Source organism: Marmota flaviventris, chromosome 11 (genome assembly GCF_047511675.1).
Source record: "Marmota flaviventris isolate mMarFla1 chromosome 11, mMarFla1.hap1, whole genome shotgun sequence".
Classification (NCBI taxonomy): domain Eukaryota; kingdom Metazoa; phylum Chordata; class Mammalia; order Rodentia; family Sciuridae; genus Marmota; species Marmota flaviventris.
Genome location: NC_092508.1, coordinates 43289975 through 43312344, shown reverse-complemented (window position 1 = coordinate 43312344; position 22370 = coordinate 43289975). Strand labels below are relative to the sequence as shown.

General features: G+C 37.3%; 1 protein-coding gene across 1 annotated transcript in view; it reads right to left on the bottom strand.

Moving 5' to 3' along the window:
• Stat4 (signal transducer and activator of transcription 4) overlaps positions 1 to 21117 on the bottom strand; it is a 103257-nt gene extending 82140 nt beyond the window's left edge. The window contains exons 1-3 of the mRNA XM_027924985.2: positions 21013 to 21117; positions 18540 to 18668; positions 16792 to 16936 (exon numbers count right to left, since the gene is read on the bottom strand). Coding sequence (XP_027780786.1) covers positions 16792 to 16936; positions 18540 to 18667 — 273 coding nt within the window. The 5' untranslated portion in view covers position 18668; positions 21013 to 21117. The remainder of the gene's footprint in view (positions 1 to 16791; positions 16937 to 18539; positions 18669 to 21012) is intronic.
• Positions 21118 to 22370: the final 1253 nt, after the last annotated feature.

Genomic DNA, 22370 nt, shown 5'->3' with positions numbered 1-22370 from the left:
CCCATCATTGCTTACAAAAATTCATGTACTTTTTATGTTTGGCATCATTGCTATTGTTATTTTATTTTCAGGATGTATTTATGTACACTTGTTTGTATGATTAAAAAGATATCTTTATTGATTTTTCTTCTAAGAAATGCATTTTCTTTAAAGAAATGCATTACTTTTATAAACAAAAAAAATGATTTATCTGTTTTTCAACTCTACTAATACTTTAGATATCTACTATATGCTACACACTGTGCTAAATATTAGTTATCCCAAATTGAAAGAGATGTAATTCCAGGTCAATTCATCAGAAATCAGTTCATCAAGAGCCCATTTGTCAAAGTGACTCCTGACTGTTCACAAAAATGCACAAGCTAATAGAAACATGGACGTGTGAACATCCAGGAGATGTCTGGTTTATTAGTGGCCTGAGCAAGGCAGTAGCTCAGAGCTCAGGGAAGAGAATCATTCTTTGGTGGTGAGGGATGGATTCATCGAGGTATGATTTGAGCTGGGCTCTGATGGAGGAGTTGGATTTAAATTGTAGTATGTCCTTTAGTTTTTCTTCATGACTTCAGACAGGATGACAGACAGTATTTTTCTAAGGCCAGTCTGTCCTCCAGACTTTATTCCAAACTAACCATGGGAAAGTCTTCCTTTTACTAATATGCTTCCCCCCATGCTTATAAGAATTTTTAAACATATTGGCACAACAGTCTTTTCACCCACACATGACTCACGGAAGTGAAAAGAGCAACTCCTTCCCACAGCTCCAGACCTACTGGCAGAGCCACTTCTCAGATGTACACATGAAGACTTCATTAATAGACTTCAACAGCCTCTGGAGACCCTGATTTTCTGTACTAGGATTTCCCTTCTGCAGTACCCTCATCAGCTGGTGGGCCTGTCTTGCAGTTCATATCAGTTACGTTCGTTCAGATGTTTAAAAAACTGGGTGTTTCTCAGCAGAGGACGGGGCAGAACTCACAGTCAGAGGAGATCATGGAGAACCAGGCAGCTGCTAGCTTACATGATGTCTTAATGCAGTTTATTGTAAAACAACCTAGGCACTCTCATACTAAGACACACAGCTTGATGATAAGAAGAATGTAGGCTGGATTTCTTAACCCACCTGTCCCTCTTCCTGATTCATTTGTGCAAAATGTAAGCTGCATCACATTTAAGTACCTTGCAGAATTCCACTATCTTGAAAACATATGCATTATTCTCAAGGCTATCTTGACAGATTCTCTGAAAGTTTACAGGACATTTCTAATGTATCTCATTTGGTCATTACTCATCTGTGCCCGGCTGGACAAAAAGCTGCACCCACTAGCCTTTTGTGCAAAATCACAATCGCTTATGGCTGCCTATTTCCAATGAAGATCTTAGGTAGCATTTAATATTTTAGAGTCCAGGCTGTTTTATGTCCTCAGTTCTCAGAAACATTGACGACTTACCAATTCACAGAGTGAGTGAAGAAGTTCTTGAGAAACTGTGTAACTTTTTGTATATGTTATGTCAGGATTACATTTATCAACACATATCCATTTTAGGAGATCGAAAAATGTACTCTAATTTTAAATACTAGCTTCCTTGTGGACTGCTTGAGCAGGGATATTTGAAAAGGTCAGATAAGACTATATTGATTATATAGTACTGTTTAATCCTTGCAGGAGTAAGAGATTAGTCAAATGGAGCATTTGACTGAAATCATGGAAAAAATTAGATGCTGCTGAGTTCTCAGAAAAATTGCATTTGCTTATAATGAACTCTGCTCAAAACATGAAATACCTTGATAGGGATCAATACTGAGTTAATGGTACACTTCCATTCCTTCCATTGTCAGTGTGAAGTAAATACCACAGGTATCCTGCTGCTGACAAGAGCAAAATGGTTTGATAGTGCCATGCTTCTAGACCTGTGATCTGCTGTGACCTTCTCTACAGGTTTATATCACCTGCTGTATTCCAACCTGGACTCATGCCTTCATCAGCCGGTCTTGTTGCTGTGCAATTACTTTGCAAGCTCAAGTTTAGATAAAAAAAAAAAGTCAGTTTTGTTTTAATAAAATATAGCCTAAGGAAAGTTGACCAGTGTTATTTCAATTAAAAAAGAAATACTTCTGAGTGACCTAGAAAATAATCTGCTAATAAAATCAGTATTGATTTATGATAAATTAGGATAATCTTATAAATCTAGAAAAGTTTTTAAAAAGTATATTGCATTTAATTTAGACAAAGGTAATATAGTTGGGGGAGTGGGTCCATGATGGTTGTCTTTCTTGGTTAAATCAGGACACTGTAGAATCCTAAAAGTCTCAGATCCAATGTAATTAATTGCAATTATTTAATTTATATTCTCTTTGGTAGATTATATGCATCTAAAGGGCAGGCAGGGGACACCTCTGCTTGTTGCCTGTGGCATCTGCAATATCAATAGTGTCTTTGCAGAGAACCTCCTCAAATACATAATTGTTGGATGAATGAATGACTGGAAATAAATTTACTCAAAATTCTCATAAATGACAAGAGGAATGAAGTAGATAGTAAATAAATCCTTGGAAATCCATCACTTCCACTAAAAAGCAATTCAAAATTCCTTCCTTTTGGAGAGACTAAGAATAGTGAAATGAATGGTTTGTTTTGCATTGCTTTGGGAAATGAATCTCAGTCTTGGCCATAATGTGTAATGACCTCCAGAGTTTTTAAAAAATCCCAATTGAAACAATCTCTGCAGAGGGTCTGAGCATGGTTGATTTTTGAACATGAATCTGGGGATTCTAATAACTAGACAATGTTGAAAACACTGAATAAAGGCCCTTCCTTCCCAAACTTGTCTGATTATAAGAATCATCTGAGCTGCTCAGACCACAACCAACCATATGAAGTAACAAGGGTTTTTAATCTTTTCCAGTTGGGGGATGGGGGAGTGATATTATATCAGCAGAGAAACACTAGCTTCTAATTCTTTAAGTCTTTTCCGATTTCAAATTTCTCCTTCTAGAGAGTGGCCGGTGCTTTTAATTTAGTGCCATCACAAGTGTAATTTATTGTAGGATTATTTCCCAGGCTATCCCTGGGCTTTCTTCTTGTCCTAAAATAATACTTCTACAACTTTCATTAGACTATGTCTTTATTACTGTGAGTCAATTGTCATCTATCTAAAGTAATTGCCACATGTGATTAAGTGTCAGGATGAGTTGTTTGGACACTACAGGCTGTGAGAGAGCAGAGGAGGGAAAAAATCGATGTGGATTTTAATGGCACACAGAGCAGGACGTGGCCTGGAACCTGATAGATGGTGGAAAGAAAGGGGAACTGTATCCTGAGCAGAGGTCATGGTAAGAAATGATCAACAGTGTACTCTAGGAATACAAAATACCCATATCCTAAATCCACTATTTGTTTTAATTCTGATGCTCCTGACCAGGACTCATCTCTCTGAAGATCCAACTTTTCCTACCCATATTTCCAAACCCTACCTACAACCTGCTGGGTCAGAATTCAAAGTGGGAACTGCAAATCTACATTTTAAACTATTATGTACATGATTTTTATAATGACACACTAACTGAAGGAGATGAATCTATCTACACAATTCAATGAGAAGATAGATCGGACAGAATGTCCCCCAAAGAGAACCAAATGCAACAAACCGGCATTTCTGTTGAAATAAATCAGATACACCATTTTTCATTTATCAAACTGGCAAAGATTAAAACACTTTATACCACTCACTGCTGATGATGGAATGAGCTTTTACACACTGCTGGTGGGAATGTGAATTGGTGCATTACTAAAGGACAATTTGGCAATTCTTATCAAAAGCCTTAGCATTTTTCACACCCGTTGACATAGTAATTCCACTTTAAGAAATTTATCCTAAGGCTGTGGTCTCAACCTTGGCAGTTTATCAGAATCACTTGTGAAGGTTTTGTGAATTACAGATTTGGGGGCTCCATTCCCTAGAAATTCTGGGAATAAGGTCTGTGACTCTGTTATTTTTGGTTTTGTTTTTGTTTTTGGTACAGGAATTGAACCTAGAGGCACTTAGCCACTCATCTACATCCCAGCCCTTTTTATTTTTCACTTTGAGACAAGCTCTGGATAAGTTACTTAGAGCTTCACTAAGTTGCTGAGGCTGGCTTTAAACTTGCAATCCTCCTACCTTAGCTTCCTAAACTGCTGGGATTACAGGCATACAACCACTGCATCCGGCTTTGTTTTTTAACATTGGTATAATTTGATTCTTTTTTTAAAGTTCAACTGATGGAAAAGTCAAATATTGGTGGTAATTTCATCTTCTGGTTTCTCTCCCACTACTTGCGGGTGATCACGCTACAGCAGTGTCAATTTTTCACTCAGAAATGTATGCTATGGTCCTCCTTCCTTTGCAGTATATAGTCCTGTGCTGCATCATAACTTTCAGTCAACAGTAGTGCTCCCTTAGGATAACAATGGAGAGGAAAGTTGCTCCTCTGGCCAAGTGACACTGGAGCCATAATAATATCAGTGCACTATGCACAGCCCTGCCAACTGTATAAAAGTATAGCACAAACTATTATGTACAGTATTTGATGCTTGATAATAGAATAAATGATTACATCACTCATTTGTGTATTGCTTTTTATCACTATTTCAGACTGTACTCTTACTTGTATCAAAAAATAATTAACAGTAAAAAACAGTATTGTTCATTATATCAGAAGCAGTCTCAAACACCTCATGTTTATGGTATCTCTCAATGACATCAAAAGACCATGTCAAATGGTTGACCTATACATCTAAGTTTGCCTAAGTGCATGCTGTAATGTTTGCATAATGAGGAAATCACCCAATGACACATTTCTCAGAATGTGTTCCCATTGTTAAGCAATGTGTGACTGTATTCAGATCTATTTATTTTTTGTTTTATTTGACAATGATATTGCTTTCACTTCATTATACATGAGTCATAACCAGCATTGCCTTGGTTTTGTTGTATTTCTCACAAAGTAAACTGAAGTATGAAATTTTCAGTAAATTCATCAATTTAAAAGAGACTTTGATAAAATTATCATAAGTTAATCCCAGAGACCAAAACCAAACTTTTTCCATTCCAGGATATTGTTATTGTAATTCTGATATTTTCTTAGCACTATTGCTTTCATGGAAATACTTCAGTTCAATCACTGTAGAAATTTGTGGATAAACATTCAAGATCATTTTCACATATTTGTTATTATGACAATGTTATTATTAAGTACTGTACATAATAGCATAATGTTATTATGAGTGAACAATCTTATACAGATATCCATCTCTTCACGTGTAAGAATTACTACGGGATACATATCTAGAAATGGACTTGTTTTGTAAAGTTAAACTTGGGCATTGAAAACTGCCTTCCAAAATGGTTTCACCATACATGGTAGGGTTGTGTAACTTTCCGCCCAAATTCATGATTCTTTTTGAATAAGACACTGTAAGACTTGGCAAATATTTGGTGGTAGCCCAGCCAGAGATGACACTTCTTAGCACCCCTGAACTGTGTAGGGGGAATGTAACTAGTTTCCATTAATGAGATACATTTATAACGTGTCATTTCTAAGCCAAGGAATTTCAGGTGTGGCTGCAACTTTATGTTCTCTTTCCCTTCCTGTCCGTCCACAGAGCACCCAGGTCCCTTAGGATAGCTGAGCCACACTATGGGAAGAGCTTAGATCCCTGAATCACCATAAGAAAGCAAACCAACCACATGCCCACCAGAATAACAAATATCAGACTGTTATGTACGTAAGAATTAAAATCTTATTGTCTGTTAGATGCTATAACTAGTGCTATATTCATTAATATGCCAGTTTAGACTTGTCAGCAATGAAAACCATAACACCACAAATGATTTTGTTGTAGGGAGTTAAAACCCACTGCTCAAAATAATCACAAAAATGAATGACATTATAAATATATATATATATATATATATATATATATATATATATATATATATATATTTCACTTGTTAATATTGGTGAAATACTGGAAATAAAATAATAAATGTTAATTAAGGGGTAAATTAAAATTATGTTGAAAGAATATTTAAGGAAAAATGTTGTCTAAATGAATAATAAACTTAGGAAATATATATTAAACTTAGGAAAGGAGGCTATGAAACAATATTAATTTTTAAATAAGTTAATATCAGCAGAAAACATACATAGTAGTTACCAGTTAAAATAGTATTACAGATTGTTTTCTGCATATGTTTTCTAAGCTTTACTGGATATATATCACCTTTGTAATAAAAAAAGGTGTGTTTAAAAATTGGTAGATGATGATACTAAACTGCAATAGCAAAAAGATAATAACCTGCAGAAACTCAGAGATAAACCCCCGTGTGGCTCAGAATTCATCTAATTTGATGCTCAGTAACTTAAGAGAGTTGGCTATCTTTGAGAGAAGACCTAAAACCAAAGTTGTTCATGTGCTTGTCAAAAGGCCTTTTACTGACAAGTACATGTTTATCAACTCACTATCAAGATTGGAGATGAGGACCTATATATATTCAGCTTTTTAGTAGAGCTAAAAAGAATTACAGACATGGGAAGTTAATACTCCTCAAAATACAATTCCTGTCTTTATAATGCATGGAGAACTCTTTTAAAGATGAGATGTTTTCCCATTCACTGATGGGTTCTTTCATTCACTAAGTGAACAATGGGGAAATTTATAGCAGAAGTGACAAAAGGGGGCATTTCCTGGTGAGCATATTGGTAAGGGTTTGGAAAGACCAGAGTCTGTTCATGTAATATGTTTCCTAGAGGTTTTGATAACAGGAAAAAGATCAAGTGAGTTCACAGCTGTGGTTTTTAAAAACCAAAGGATGGGACACCTGGGGGTCCTTGGTTGTCCTTTGTCTCCTTCCTCATAGATGAGAATGCAGGAAGGAGGACTGGATGGTGTTACACACCAATTACAGGACTTCAAAATGACGATTTAAAATACATCTGAGGATGTTAATTTCATTATAACGAAGATGTATAATAATATATAATAATAAGATATAACAAAGTAAAAAAAATGGGAGTAGAATGCTCATTTGCAGAGAATAAGTTATGGTACAGCCATAAGATGTGAAAGACTTACCTAGAACACTGTGAAGTATTGCTAAGAGAAATCAAAGACCTCAATAAATGGAAGGACGTTTCACATTCATGGACTGAAAGACTCTATATCATTAAGATCTCAATTTTCCTCAAATAGATGTAAGCCCAATGAAAATCCCAGCAGGTTTATTTGTGGAATAAACAAGTTAGTCCTAATATTTATATGAATACTACAAGGATCCAGAAAATTTAAGACAATTCTGAAGAAAGAGAACAAGGTTTCTGGAGTGTTTTTACCACAATATATCAAGACTTATAAATCTATAGTAATTAGCTGTATTGGCACAAGGAAAGATAAGTAGACTAACTTACTAGAGAGCCACTACAGATTCATGACCAAGACACCCCTGCAATTCAATGAGGAAGGATGGTCACTTTAATAAATGGCTCTGGGCCAATCGGTCCTCCATATGGGACAAGCCTTCCTTCTCCCTTGCATATGCCAGACACAAAAGTCAGTTCCAAAGAAATATAGCAGTACCTGAGAAAGGTTAAAACAAGAAAGGTCCCCAAAGAAAACCTCAAGAATATCTTCATGATCCAGGACAAGCAAAGGGAAATTTGGACCTCAGAACTTTTGTTCATCAAATAACACCATTTAGAGGAAGGAAAAAAGAAAGGCACAGTGTAGACCAAGATATTTGCAACATGCATAACCATCAAAGGGCTCACTCAGAATGTATAAAGAACTAAAAAATCAGAAAAACAGACAAAAAATTTTAGTGGGCAAAGACTTCAACAGGAACTTAAAAAAGAAGATATCAAAATGGTCACTGAACATGAGGTTCTCAACATTATTAATCATGAATGCAAGTTAAAATTACAATGAGATGCTACTACACATACTCTAAAATGACCAAAGTGAAAGAAAACTGATGACAATATGCGCTGACAAGGAAACAGAGCAACTGAACTCATACATTTTCGTGGCAGTGCAATTAGTACAACCACTATAGATGGTTGTGCATGCTGTCATCTCCTAAGAACAAACATGTAATACTCTAAGACCTGACAATCTGACCTGTGGGAATAAGATCACAAGAAGTGAGTGTATACACCTACTAAGAGACACAAACAAAAGTGCTCAGAACAGTTTTATTCATAAAATACAAAAACTATATATGGTCTAAGTTTCTATCCACAGAAGAATGAATGCTTGTGCTATGTTTAGATAATAGAATACTAATCTATATATATATTTTTAGGTGGGGGTGTGGGTCTGGGGATTGAACCTAGGGAAACTTAACCACTGATCCACATCCCCAGCCTTTTTAAAAAAATATTTATTTAGAGACTGAATCTTGCCAAGTTGCTTAGGGCCTAGGTAAATTGCTGAGATTGACTTTGAATTTGTAATCCTCCTGCCTCATCCTCCTGAGCGTGATTATAGGTATGCTCCACAGTGCTTGGCTGTAATTTTTTTTTTAAAGGAAAAATACAGGTGCATACAACAACATGGATAAATCTCATAAAAGGTAGAGTAAAAAAAAAAAAATCTAACCCCAGAAACTCATTTCTCAGAATTTCACACAAGGAAGTTCCAGACAGCCCAAATAAATCTTCAATTATGTAAATAAGGACAGTTGTCAACTTGGTGAGTGGAGCCCACTGAGAAGCATGGGAGAGGAAATGCTCTGTCTCTTGATCTGGTGGTAGTTATATGTATACATGTTTTTAAAAAAATTCATTGTACAATAAAGATCTATTGCATTGTACATATATTTATGTATATTCTACATCCGCAAAAACATTTTTAGAAAGAGATTTGCTTTGCTGTGATAGCATTGTGTTAAAATATGACACAATATTAGACCTCCATCTGCATCTTTCAGTTTGACTATGTAACTTTCTTATGAAAGCAGAGTGGGCAGTGAAAAGAAGAAGGCACAAGCCCTCTCGTACAGTTTCTAAGCAAATCTAATCATCATTTTGTTGTTCTGTGTTTTGTTGTGTGAGATACTTTGCAATCTTCTGTACTTCTTTAGCCTGAAGAGTCTAAGCTCTTGACATAGCTCCTGGGGAGTTGGTAGTAGTTCAGAAAGACCATTTATCCCTTTCCAGGTGAAGGCTAGTTCCAGAACATTTGTCTTTGGCTCCCTTTCACTTCAGGCTCTACTATTCCTCTCCAGAATTAATGCATTTTTCTCTCAGCTTCCAATGCTCAGTGTCTCTCTCCTCTCTCTAAAAGGTTTCCTCAGCTCTTCCTACTTCTGGTCCCTTCCAGCTTGCCTCCTCTCACAGGTACTATATGTTCTAAATACTCTGCTTTGCAGAGTCAATTCTTTCCATCCTTAGAAACTGCCAGCTTCAGCAAGAAAGACCTTATCATCTAAATTGCTCTCATGGACCCTATCAAAACTGCATTTGCAATAATAATGTGACATTTGCTCCATTAGTTAGGGGTACTCGTTGCAATAAGGCAATAGTTCCATTTTCAATGTCAGCTCTACTCTTCATTTATTAAACAGGACACTGAACCCCTTCAGTATGCGGGGAAGACAAAGACAAACACACTGGAGGAGCTCAGTCTTCTGGAGGAGACAGGCAAACACTTAGACATGTTAGCTCCAGTTACTTCCTGTTAGCTGCCTATTACATTTCACTTAGGATTTATCAAAATTTATCCTATGCCCCTTCCCAAATCTAACATCTTCATTATGCATCAACATCCAAGAGACAACCGCAACCAAAAGCCTGTCATCTCTTATTTTTCACTCTCGTGCACACTTCAAATCCATCCACTCCTTGCATGTCAATTCTTTAACCAAATGATCTACAGCACATATTTTTCATCCCTATTGCTACTGGCTAGCTCAGCATCCATTTCTTTTTTGTTGAACTGTTGTTACAAAGTCCATGCCTGTTGCTCTAACTCCACACAGTTGCCACGAAACTCTCTACCTTTTTCTTGGTCTCTATTTCTGTGAAGATTTTTTTTTTTAATTGTTCAGGGAAAGGAGGAGATAAGGTGAGTTAATGATGTGCTCAGTTACATAAAATCAATGTTCTTGACTCAAGTGGCCAATCAGAAGATTATGGTAATAAATACTGAAGATCAGCCATCTACCAAGTCCTTGATTCTGGGTCCTGATTATTGAAAGGGAGTAACAGATAGAGACAGGTGTCACAACAAAGCAAATCTTTTGTTCCCAAGTCACTTCTAGCCAAGGCAATAATGGAGGTCCCCAAAGCACCTTGTAGCTTTATGAGAAAACCAACTTTTCCCCCAATTCATGAACTTTTTTGTCAGTGACTTAAAATGATAACTTTGAAGAGATGTATCTGGAAGAGTTGTTGCTCAACACCTGTGAACTTAAGACATACTAAGTATCTAATTAATCATTACTCATGTAAATAACAACTTTAAAGCTAAACATAATTGGTTTCTAACCAGACTACCAAAATAAAAAATATATATATATTTTAAAGATACTAGCAAAATGACACAATTCTACTTTTCAGGTGAAAGTGTGCCTAACCTGTTCTTCACATCCCCAGGACACTCCCAGCACATAAAGCCAATGGAGAGTGACAATCAGCCTACGACTATGAACATCTTCATATCCTTCTTCTCAACTGGCATCTGTGTCTCTTCACCTACTTTCTCAGTGGAGCAGTTATTCATTTTCCTAGGGGCAGTGGAAATCTAATTTTCTCCCTGGCCATGGCTGAGCTCTGGAGTTGTCAGTTCCTCTTTAAATTTGATACCAATCATTGGACCAGGAGATTTGCATGCCCCATCAGCATCTGGGGTATCCATGGCAGCTCCTAGATAGATTGTGTGGACTGCTTCTGCAAGGACCGAGGAGGATATACTTACCAAAACCAAGTCTTGTACTTGACTTTTTCTCATATGAATAGTTTATTTTATTTTATTTTTCTTTTAAATACATTACAGTTAGTTTTTGTGTTAAGAGAAACAAAATCCATCCAGTCTCTGGATAAAATGAGGAGAGGGGACAAAGGGCTGAAAATGAGAGAAAAAAACTTTCAACCTTGGAATTCTGCAAAATTCTTTTCCTACAATAGACAAGGGGAAAGTCTTCCTAGAGGAAAAACCAGCACCAAATATGCTTTTAATAAAAACATATATTTGTGTCATGCTTTGGTTTAGAAACTGTTGATAATTCCTCATCACCTAAGCCCAAAGTTCTCAGTGTGGCATTTGAGGATTTCATGTAACCCTTTCAATACTTAAGATGCCTAACTTGTTTGAAGGGGTAGATATTCTCATATTGGTTTGTTGTTGTTGTTGTTTTGGTTTTTGGTACACAAATTGAACCTGGGGCACTTAACCACTGAGCCACATCCTCAGCCCTGTTTTGTATTTTTATTTAGAGATAAGGTCTCACTGAATTGCTTAGGTCCTCACTAAGTTCTGAGCCTGGCTTTGAAATTATGATTCTCCTGCCTCAGCCTCTGGAGCTACTGGGATTATTGGAATGCCCCACTGCACCTGGCCTCTTGTCATATTCTTGCTCTTGCTTTTCCTTTTCTATAGGATTCCATCTTCTCTCTCACCTCTTCAGAGAGTCCTGAATCATCATTTTAGACCCACCTCAAATGTTCCCAACTCTGCAAATTATGATGGCAGGTACCTCTACCATGGTGCATGCTGCACTACTTCATAATTATTTGTTTGCACTTGGTCTCCATTCCAGATCAAAAAATCTTTAAACACAATAATTATATATATATATATCTTCTTCACTTTGTATTTTCAGTGGTCAATAGTAGCCTGATGTTAAAAATTCATGTAATGGAATGAATAACCAATTAACAAGTATCTATGGAGTAGTTACGCAGAATACTTCAAAGCAAATTATATGAGCCCACTTTTTAAATTTTTTTATTTTTTATTCTAATATGTTATGTATGACAACATAATGCATTACAATTCATATTACACATATAGAGAACAATTTTTCATAATCTCTGGTTGTACACAAAGTAGAGTCATACCATTTACGTTTTCATACATGTACTTAGGGTAATGATGTCCATCTCACTCCACCATCCCCCTTTGCTCTATCTAGAGTTCGTCTAATCCACCCATGCTCCCTCCCCAATCCCATTATAAATCAGCATCCTTAAATCAGAGAAAACATTTGTCATTTGGTTTTGGGGGATTGGCTAACTTCATTAGCACTGTATTCTCCAACTCCATCCATTTACCTGCAGATGCCATGATTTTATTCTCTTTTAATGCTGAATAGTATACCATTGTGTATATATACCACATTTTCTTTATCCTTCTACTGAAGGGCATTCTAGGTTGGTTCCACAGTTTAGCTATTGTGAATTGTGCTGCTATAAACATTAAAGTGGCTGTGTTCCCTGTAGTATGCTGTTTTTAAGTCATTTGGGTATAAACTGAGGAGTGGGATAGCTGGGTCAAATGGTGGTTCCATTCCCAGTTTTCCAAGCAATCTCCATACTGCTTTTCAGATTGGCTGCACTAATTTGCAATCCCACCAGCAATGTATGAGTGTGCCTTTTCCCCCATATCCTTGCCAACACTTACTGTTGTTTGTATTCTTCATAGCTGCCATTCTGACTGGAGTGAGATTAAATCTTAGAGTAGTCTTGATTTGCATTTCTCTAATTGCTAGAGGTGTTGAACATTTTTTCATATGTTTTATGGTTGGTTGTATATCCTCTTCTGAGAAGTGTCAGTTCAGTTCCTTGGCCCATTTATTGATTGGGTTATTTAGGTTTTGTTTTTTGTTTTTGTTTTTTTTTGTTGTTGTTGTTTGTTTTGTTTTTGGTGTTAAACATTTTGAGTTCTTTATGTATCCTAGAGATTAGTTCTCTATCTGATGTGCATGTGGTAAAATTTGCTCCCAAAATGTAGGCTCTCTATTCACCTCACCCATTGTTTCTTTTGCTTAGAAGAAAATTTTTAGTTTGAATCCATTCCATTTATTGATTCTTGGTTTTAATTCTTGTGCTATAGGAGTCTTATAAAGGAAGTTGGTGCCTAATCCCACACGATAGAGATTTGGGCCTACTTTTTCTTCTATTAGGCGCAGTATCTCTGTTTTAATTCCTAGGTCCTTGATCCACTTTGAGTTGAGTTTTGTACATGGTGAAAGATAGGGGTTTAATTTCATTTTGTTGCATATGAATTTCCAGTTTTCCCAGCACCATTTGTTGAAGAGGCTATCTTTTCTCCAATGTATGTTTTTGGCACCTTTGTCTAATATGAGATAACTATAATTATGTGGGTTTGTCTCTGTATCCTCTATTCTGTACCATTGGTCTATCCATCTATTTTGGTGCCAATACCATGCTGTCTTTGTTACTATTGATCTGTAGTTTAGTTTAAGGTCTGGTATATTGATGCCACCTACTTCACTCTTCTTGCTAAGGATTGCTTAAGCTATTCTGGGTCTCTTATTTTTTCAGATGAATTTCATGACTTCTTTTTCTATTTATGTGAGGGATTTTCTATTTATGTCATTGGGATTTTGATTGGAATTGCATCAATTCTGTATAGTGCTTTTGGTAGTAAGATCATTTTGACAATACTAATTCTGCCTATCCAAGAACAAGGTAGGTCTTTCCATATTCTAAGGTCTTCTTTAATTTCTTTCTTTAGCATTCTGTAGTTTTCATTGTAGAGGTCTTCACCTGTTTTATTGATTCCCGAGTGTCTTTTTTTTTTTTTGGCTATTATAAATGGAGTAGTTTCCCTCATTTCCCTTTCAGAGGATTTCTGACTGATATACAGAAGTGCCTTTTTTTTAAATGGGTGTTGATTTTATATCCTGCTACTTTGCTGAATTAATTTGTTAGTTCTAGAAGTTTTCTGGTGGAATTTTTTTGTGTCTTCTAGGTATAGAATCATATCATCAACAAATAGTGCTAACTTGAGTTCTTCTTTTCCTAACCGCATCTCTTTAATTTCTTTCGTCTAATTGCTCCGACTAGTGTTTCAAGAACAATGTTAAATAGAAGTGGTGAAAGAGGGTATACCTGTTCCAGTTTTTAGAGGGAATGCTTTCAATTTTTCTCCATTTAGAATGATGTTGGTCTGGGATAAGCCCTACTTTTAAGAAACCCAGCCAGATGCAGTAGCTCATGCCTGTAATCCCAGTTACTGGGAGACTGAGGCAGGAGAATCACAAGTTTGAGGTCAGCCTGGGCAATTTAGTGAGACACTATGTCAAGATAAAATTTAAAAGGGTCTGGGAAGTGAATGTCAGTGGTAGGCCTGGCAAATGTGAGGTCTTGGGTTCAATCCCCAGTAAGAAAGAGTCAGAGACAAACAAACAGAGAAATCCCAAATATCATTTGGAATAAAAAAAAATCATGTCCCACTATACACAAAGTAATTATTCCATAAAGAAGACCCAGACTCTGGCATAAACTTCTTGGAGAATCAGAATCATTGTGGACTCAGTTACTAAATTGTTAAAGAAGATTTAATGAAAAAGGCAGAGTAACCGAAATAGTCTTGGATAAGATAAAGGTTAAAGGAGTAGGCACAAAACGATTCCATGGAATTTCTGTTGATCATATTGGATTGGTACCATGTGCCTGGGATGAAGAATTACGCCACACAATGTCCACCTCTGTTGCTTGTCTCAAATCATACTCCCCCAACACACAAAATCTTGCCAACTAATTCACATTTCATCTTAAATACATTTCACCTTAAATGGCACAACATGTATATCTCCCAACCTATGAACTATGAGTTTGCAATATTGGCACCAAGTAATTACTTCAGAGGAATTCGAGTTATGAGGAAATTGGGGAAATAAACTGTGGGTTGATTAACATATTGGCTGTCATCCTGTGCAGCAAAATGGCACCAAAGTCTGAACCCTAGACTCCTCAACTCCAAGCTCCTTCGGAATTACACAAGGCAGCTCCGTGCTCCTTTCAGGTCTCAGGTTATGGTCATTTCTTTATTTCTCTTTGTGTGTGGTGAACAGAGGGGAAGGAAGAGGAGTGAACTGAGAAAGCAGCGTGGGTTAGGGGGTAAGATCTGGCAGGTTCAGAGAGCTCATTATGTAAAGCAATGTGTTTTTTCCTCCTTTGGTATTGCAAAATGTGTTTTTAACCTCCCACCTCATGTAAACAATCTCACTTCACTGAATACTCAGAAACCAGAACAGGAATGTACAGACTGGACCAGAAAGAATCTGCCGTTGGATCCGTTTCAGGGAGCTTTCAGTTATAATACATTTTTATTCACTCACACTAGAACATGGGAGATGTGGGTTACACTTGCACATGTCCCCTCACCCACTGAGTTTCAAACTCTCACAAATGGAGTCATTACCATGGTCTGTGAAGAGTGCTTGTAGGTGGTGGGATTACTAACCACAGAGTTAACAGAGTCAGCACCACAATTAGAAAGGCCTGTTAACTCTGTGGTGTCCTAACTGATAGAAAGTTTTTTCTATTACAAGACAAGATTGCTGTTGCCTGTTTTCCCCCTACTTCACTAACTTTTGAGGAATAGCCATAAAATTTCATAAAAATTTGAAAACCCGGGCTGAGGTTGTGGCTCAGTGGTAGAGCACTTGCCTAGCACATGTGAGTCACTGGGTTCCATCCTCAGCACCACATAATAAATAAATAAATAAAGGTATTGTGTCCATCTACAAATTGGGCTAGAGGAAGGCATAGAGGTCCAAACCAAAGGAATGAACAATCTATTCAATGAAATAATATGGTAAAAAGAATATTAAAAAAGAAAACTTGAAAACCCAAATAGAGGATGTGTGAGCTTTTGGGACTGTAAACATAGCAAGTGCTTATTCAATATTTGTTGGCTGAATAAAAAAACTATATAATATTTATAAAGACATTACTCAGTACTAAATGACACAGTAAGTATACAAATGAAGAGATGGGTTCATTTACAAATTAGCAAATGACAACAAAAAAAAAACGCAATAAAACTTTAAGATGAGAAATGGTTAATAGATGGAAAGAAGGATATTATACTAACATTTAAGTTCAATTTGCCAATAGGATATTACCCTGTACCTACACACTCCTTATGACATAATATCAATACATACAAAGTAAAAACTTCTTCAAGTTCAGGAGAGATGGCAATTCTACATAATAGACAAGGACAGGAGGTGATAGGGCAAGGAAACTCTCCGGTAGGATATGATAATGGTGGGCACGTTGACATTACACATTTCTCGAAACCCAAGGAATTATGCAGCATCAAGAGCAAAGCTGAGTGTAATTTTGGACTTTAAGCTAATGATAATGCATCAATATTAGTTCATCAATGGCAACATATACCCATCCTGCTTCCACTTAGCAATGAGAACAACACCAACTCTGTTACAACAGAGACAAAGGCCAGGGGAAAGGCCAGAGAGCAGCCAGGAAACTACTGTCCTTTAAATCTCTATTCCGGTGTTGTTGGACTCCATCACAGCAAGTGAACAAGCCACGTGAGTAACACACACACACGCCTTCCCACTTATAGTATATTTGAAATTTCATGAAAAATAAACATTATGTAATAACATATAACTCAGCACAAACTTTTAAATGATAATTCAATTTTTACCCTTAAATCTGATTTGAAAATAATGTAAATAGTACTTATTTTGATTTTTAAATGAATTTAAGACTCATACATCCAAATATTTTGAAAAAGTGGAATACATTCTCACCTGAAGGACTTTCCTGATTCTTTTTAGGTTGTGTATCAAGAGCAGGTTTTTCTCTTTGGAAACACGACCTAACTGATCATCCAGTTGTATCAACAAGTTTTGAAGAAGAATTGTTGCCATGGTTTCATTGTTAGAAGCTGCCTCCCTAAAAAATTTTTTTAAAAAAGTGCTTTTACACAACAGGAAACAACTTGGTAAAATATCTACTTTTTTACTGAATGAATTTTAAAGGGATAGATCCAACAGTGATAGTATTAAGAGGTTTTTAAAAATAAATCTGTATACATGAAAAAATGTTCAACATCACTAATCATTGGGGAATTGTAAATCAAAACTATAGTTAAGCTGCCACTTTACATTTATCATGAAAAAAAGAGAAAAGAAGGAAAAAAAAAGAAAAAAGCAACAGAAAACAGATAACAAGTGTTGACAAGGATATTGAGAAGTGGAAACCCTTTTGCATTGGTGATAGGAATGTCAAATGTGCAGCCACTGTGGAAGACAGTGTGGCAATTACTCAGAATAGTAAACATAAAATTACCAGATGATCCAACAATACTATATTTGGGAATACACCCAAAAAGAATTGAAAGCAGGGACTTGAACAGATATTTGCATATCAATATTCATAGCAACTTTGTTGGCAATATCCCAAAGGTAGAAACAACATAAATGTCTATTGAAAGATGAATTGATCCAACAAAAAGTGATAGATGCATACAAGGCAATATTATTCTGCCTTAAAAATGAAGGAAATTCTGGTACATGCAACAACATGGATGAATCTTGAAAATATTCAGTGAAATAAGTCAGTGGCAAAAAGACAAATATTCTGTGACTGTATTTATGTAAAGTGCCTAGAGAGTCAAATTCACAGAGACAGAAAATAGAATAGCAGTTGCCAGGGCCTGGGAATGGGAGTTATTATTTAGTGAGTGCAGAGTTTCAGTTTGGGAAGATGAAAACATTCTGCAGATGGAGGGAGGGATTTAATGTTACTAAACTCTACACCTAAAAGTGGTAAAAATGATAAATTTTATACTGTATATATTTTGCCATAATAAAAAAAAAGTTGACAGAAGCAAAAGATCAAATCATATAAGGTGAGTATAGTTTTGAAGAATATGAATTGGCCAATTTCATATAAGAGTGGCTTTTCTGAAGTCTCAGGGAAGTCTTGGATTTTTAGTTGCTCCAAGTCTAATAGGATACAGGGAGTAAATACTGAGTATTTTATTTGCCTTCAGATTACTCCAAGTCCAATAAGGTAGAGGGAGCAAGGGGCAGGGAAGGAGCTTGTTAAACACACAAATTCATACAGACAGTTGAGGGCAGGTTGGGGGGTGTTTTGGGGAAGGGGAGTGGAGAGGTGGAATAGAAGTTCCTAAAAAGAATATTTACTTCTGTGATGGAAGATTGATAATATTTTTAAATTTTATCAATTTTAGATTCAATTTATCAAATTTAGATTTTTAGATTCACTTCTTATTTTTTTAATAAATAACAAATTGGCGGGGGGCTGGCTTACAGAAAATCAAAACACTAAACCCATTAAGTTTTCATCTACAATGGATGAAACCAGAAAGGACATTGGCTCCCCTCCTTTGAGAAGGTCTTTTAAATCCTTAAAGAAACTTGTTACCTGAAAAGAATGTATCTACGAATCAAAAGTGAGCCATAGACTAAATCCACAGAAAGCATAGAGCAACTGTACATCAACTTCTAGGGAAAAAAATGTTTGATCCTACCAGTCTTGATTTTCAATCCACTGGGCCAGCAGATGTCGTATTTCCATAGGAAAGTTGTCATCATAAAATTGATCTACTTGCTCCAAAAACTTAATTTCTAACTGTTGGACTTGATTCCACTGAGTCATGCTGTAAAAGAAGGGATAAAATGGGCATTTTAAAACGTTGATAGTTATGGTCCATGTTTTCTTCTTTCCTTAGGGTTCAATCAGACAATGTGATCCATTAGTTAAGTAACTGGAAAAAATTGTCTTATAGTCACTCAAAGGCAGAAAGAGAGAAAATGCTTTTGAGCCTAACACACAGTAATTCCTCTTAGTGTGTCAAAAGGTATCCCTAACAAGGGAAACAGTCTTCTTCCTCTGCCCTCAAACCACATCCTTTCTTGTTCTATAACATGACCTCCTGTTCTACCTTCTCCCCCTCCCCAAAACACCCCCTGCCCTGCCCCCAGCTTTCTACATGCCTCTGTAGGCTTAGCATATTCCCTGACCCTGCTCCCTGTACAGCATTAGACTCAGTAGAAGTCAGATAACACACTCAAGTCCAAAGGCCTCCTGAGGGTTTATCTGGGAGGAATCCCCTACTCCTTTACATGGAAATGCCCAAAACTTTTTTTTTTTCCCAGATGTGTTTGTCTTCTAGAGCCAGTTTTATGTTCCTGATTTCTAGTCTAATTCTGTCATAGCCTCCAGAAGAATGTATATGTTTTTCATAGGTTCAAGCAATTCAGTAAATATTTTTATTTCCAATAAATATTTTTATTTCTCCCTTTGGTGATCACTATGGGTAGGCAAAAGCTTTTAAAGTCCTTTAGTTTGTCTCTGATGTCTATCTGACAGTGGTTAAACCCTCAAGTTACTGAAGGAAGGAGAAACCACACTCGATAAATATTTGGATGCCTGTCATAAAACAAGAGAATGCGTTCCTCCCACATAACTCCACCCTGGTCAATGTAGGAGCTAACTCAGGAAAATTAATATGACATTGTCTCCATGAAATTACAGTATTTTCGTTTCTTCAGAGTCAGGATTCTTATTATTTGTTCAGTAATACTAGTTCAAAATAATTTAAAAAAAGACTTTACATGATTAATCACTATAGTATTTCAACAAAACATAAAGGTAGTTTAAGGTTTCCTTCAGCTTATAGAACATTATGATAATCAATTTCACACAATTCTTCGAGTTTCAAATGGAACCATTCTGAGCACCTTTCCCTTGAGCTCCCAGTAAATGATCAAAACTGTATAGAAAGAAAATTGTTGCAGATGTTTTGATAAAAAGAAATCAAGTGGGAAAGGAAATAATCTTTAACTTGCATATGATTTTATATTTATGAATTCCTTTTTACACATTACCATTCTAGGCATATTGTAAATGCTCAGTAAAATCTTGTTAGATGGAGCGTGAATGGCACTCCTGATATTGCTATCCATTGAATCCGTGAATAGTAAGCATTAACTCCACTTTAAAAATGACAAAAACGTGAGAGCTAAGTAGAGGAAATGATGCCTGCCCAAGATTCACATCAACTAAGGATAGACCTGAGGTCTCCCTCTGCCAAATTGTCCAGTTACTGGGTATATATATTCCATACACAATTGGAGCATTTGTTTCCACACTATTATCAACATTGTCCTGCTGTAGCTATCAATTTATTCTATTTAATGATAACCAAGAATACTAGCTGAAAATAACGTTACAATTTTAGTTGCTATCGTATGGTTTAATCCTTACTCTGGTTTAGACAAAAGTCTGTTTTCTAAGAATTAATCTATCTTAAATCACTCCAAAGATCTGAGCCTTCCTTCTGAAGAGCTAAACTGGAGGCTGAAAAGGGGGGAAATAAGATAGACACTTTTCTCAGTTGCAGCAATAATAAAGTGATAAACACCTTTAGACCCCCTTCAGCAACCACCCTTCGCTTTGGCTCTCTCGGGGGTAATTCTCCTGTCCCCAACCGTATACATTCCTTCTAAAAACTGGGTGCCTGTCTGTTTTCTTGGGACATTCTGTTCCACCTGGGAGCTAGTGGTACTGAGTTGACTTTTGAACCCAACCGGAGCTTGCAAAGAAGATGAGTTGCCCTGAAAGATCACTGGCACTTATCAAAGCCACATTCCCTGGATATCCTAGCTGCAGGCTTTCTTCTGAACCCAGGCATACCAATCTCATGCTAAACAGCTCTAGACTCTGGCTGGGAAAGTCAAGCAGGACTCATTCTCTGCACCCTGCGCACACATATCTGCAGCAGCCACACTCTCGGAGTCACGGGACCTTGGTGGGGAAAAGCCACGCCAGAGTGCGTCTGTGAATCTCCCAGTGAGACCCTTCTTTTTATAGTCTCACGTCCTCAGATAAATTAAAAATGAAGCAACTGTCAACAAGTGCAAAGCCGGCTCCTCCAGCATCCTGTCTAAGCATTTCCTCCTAGGGAGGGGTCGCACGAAGATAAGGTTGGCCCTGCTTACCTGGCGTGCTCCAGGCCCAGGTCCCGAGCAGTGCTCAAGTCCAAGGTCGGAATCGCCCTTCACAGCCCCCAGGACACACCACTGACGCCATCGTCAGTAGGGGATTTGCATTTCTCCACCCACTTGAGGCTTTCCTGTGCGTCAGTGTTTGAGTCTCTGGGACTTTACTTGGGTTAGTTCCCACCCACTCTCTCCTCTTGAAATGCTAAAAAGCGAAAGAATCGAGTTAAAATCCCTTTGAGGGACATTGTCTTCCCTCTCATCCTTCCCAGCTACCCCTGTGGGGTGCCAGAAGTTTCAAGGTGGAGACTACACGCTCATTCACTCATTCCCTCCTTTCCTCCAGTGGTTTCTTCAGACAGTCCAAGATTCTCTGTAAACTTACCTGGAGCCCAACTCCTTGGCTCTGCTATCTTCCCAGTATCAGACTCCACTCACCCAGGTGAGCCAGCCCTTGGGATGGAACCGATAAGTAGCCAGGATCAACACACCAAACACATAAACCTCACCGAACTAAAATTCCAGCAGAGTCTGCTTAGTTGGAGGAGGTCAGCCTCACCCAGAGGTTTGGGCCAACTCCTGTTTAGGTCACCCGTGTCTACCCTCACTGGACAGCATCCTGAGTAGCCCTGCACGTGGTAGCTACAGTGTGCTCTTCTCCCTTTGTGACGTGAGCTGTTCTAGAATCACAGAGCTGGAGGGAGCCTTGGTCCCACCTGGTTCTAAATCCTGTTTCATATCTGAGAGACTTAGGGCCAGAGGTTACCCAAGTTACTCAATAAGTCAACTCCTGAGCCCAGATAAGTGTCTAAATGTTTTCACTCACATGTCAGTGCTCATCCTCTTAAAATTAAATATTAACCCCTTGGCATATGAGAATTCTATAAATGTTCAATAAAAACAAGAGCAAAGGAAGATAAACAGACCAAAAGAAAGGTAGAAAGCACATGTCTAGAGCAATATAGCAAGAGCAAAAGTCTTGCTTCACCCTCCCTGTGACCAGCCATCATACAGGTATGCCCTCTGGATTGTCCTCCTCTCCCAGGTGATGTTGTGAACATATGCTTAACTCCCCCTCCCCTAAAGGTCAGTTGACCCTGAACTTGGCTTTCCATACCACTCTGAATTTACTGCTCAGGTCAGTCTGGTCCTGGCTGCTTGCCTACTGACTAGTTTCCAGGAGTTTATATTGCTCGTCACCACATGAAGAGAATTCCTAATTCAGGTATTCCAAATTGGCTGGGTGACGTCTCATTATCCTTTGGGGAAGTATTACTGTCCTCAGGGGAAAAAGTCCAATTCATGGAACTCAAAGTTTAATTCAGTTTGGCCCCAACCTGTCCAGGAAACTTTTCTCT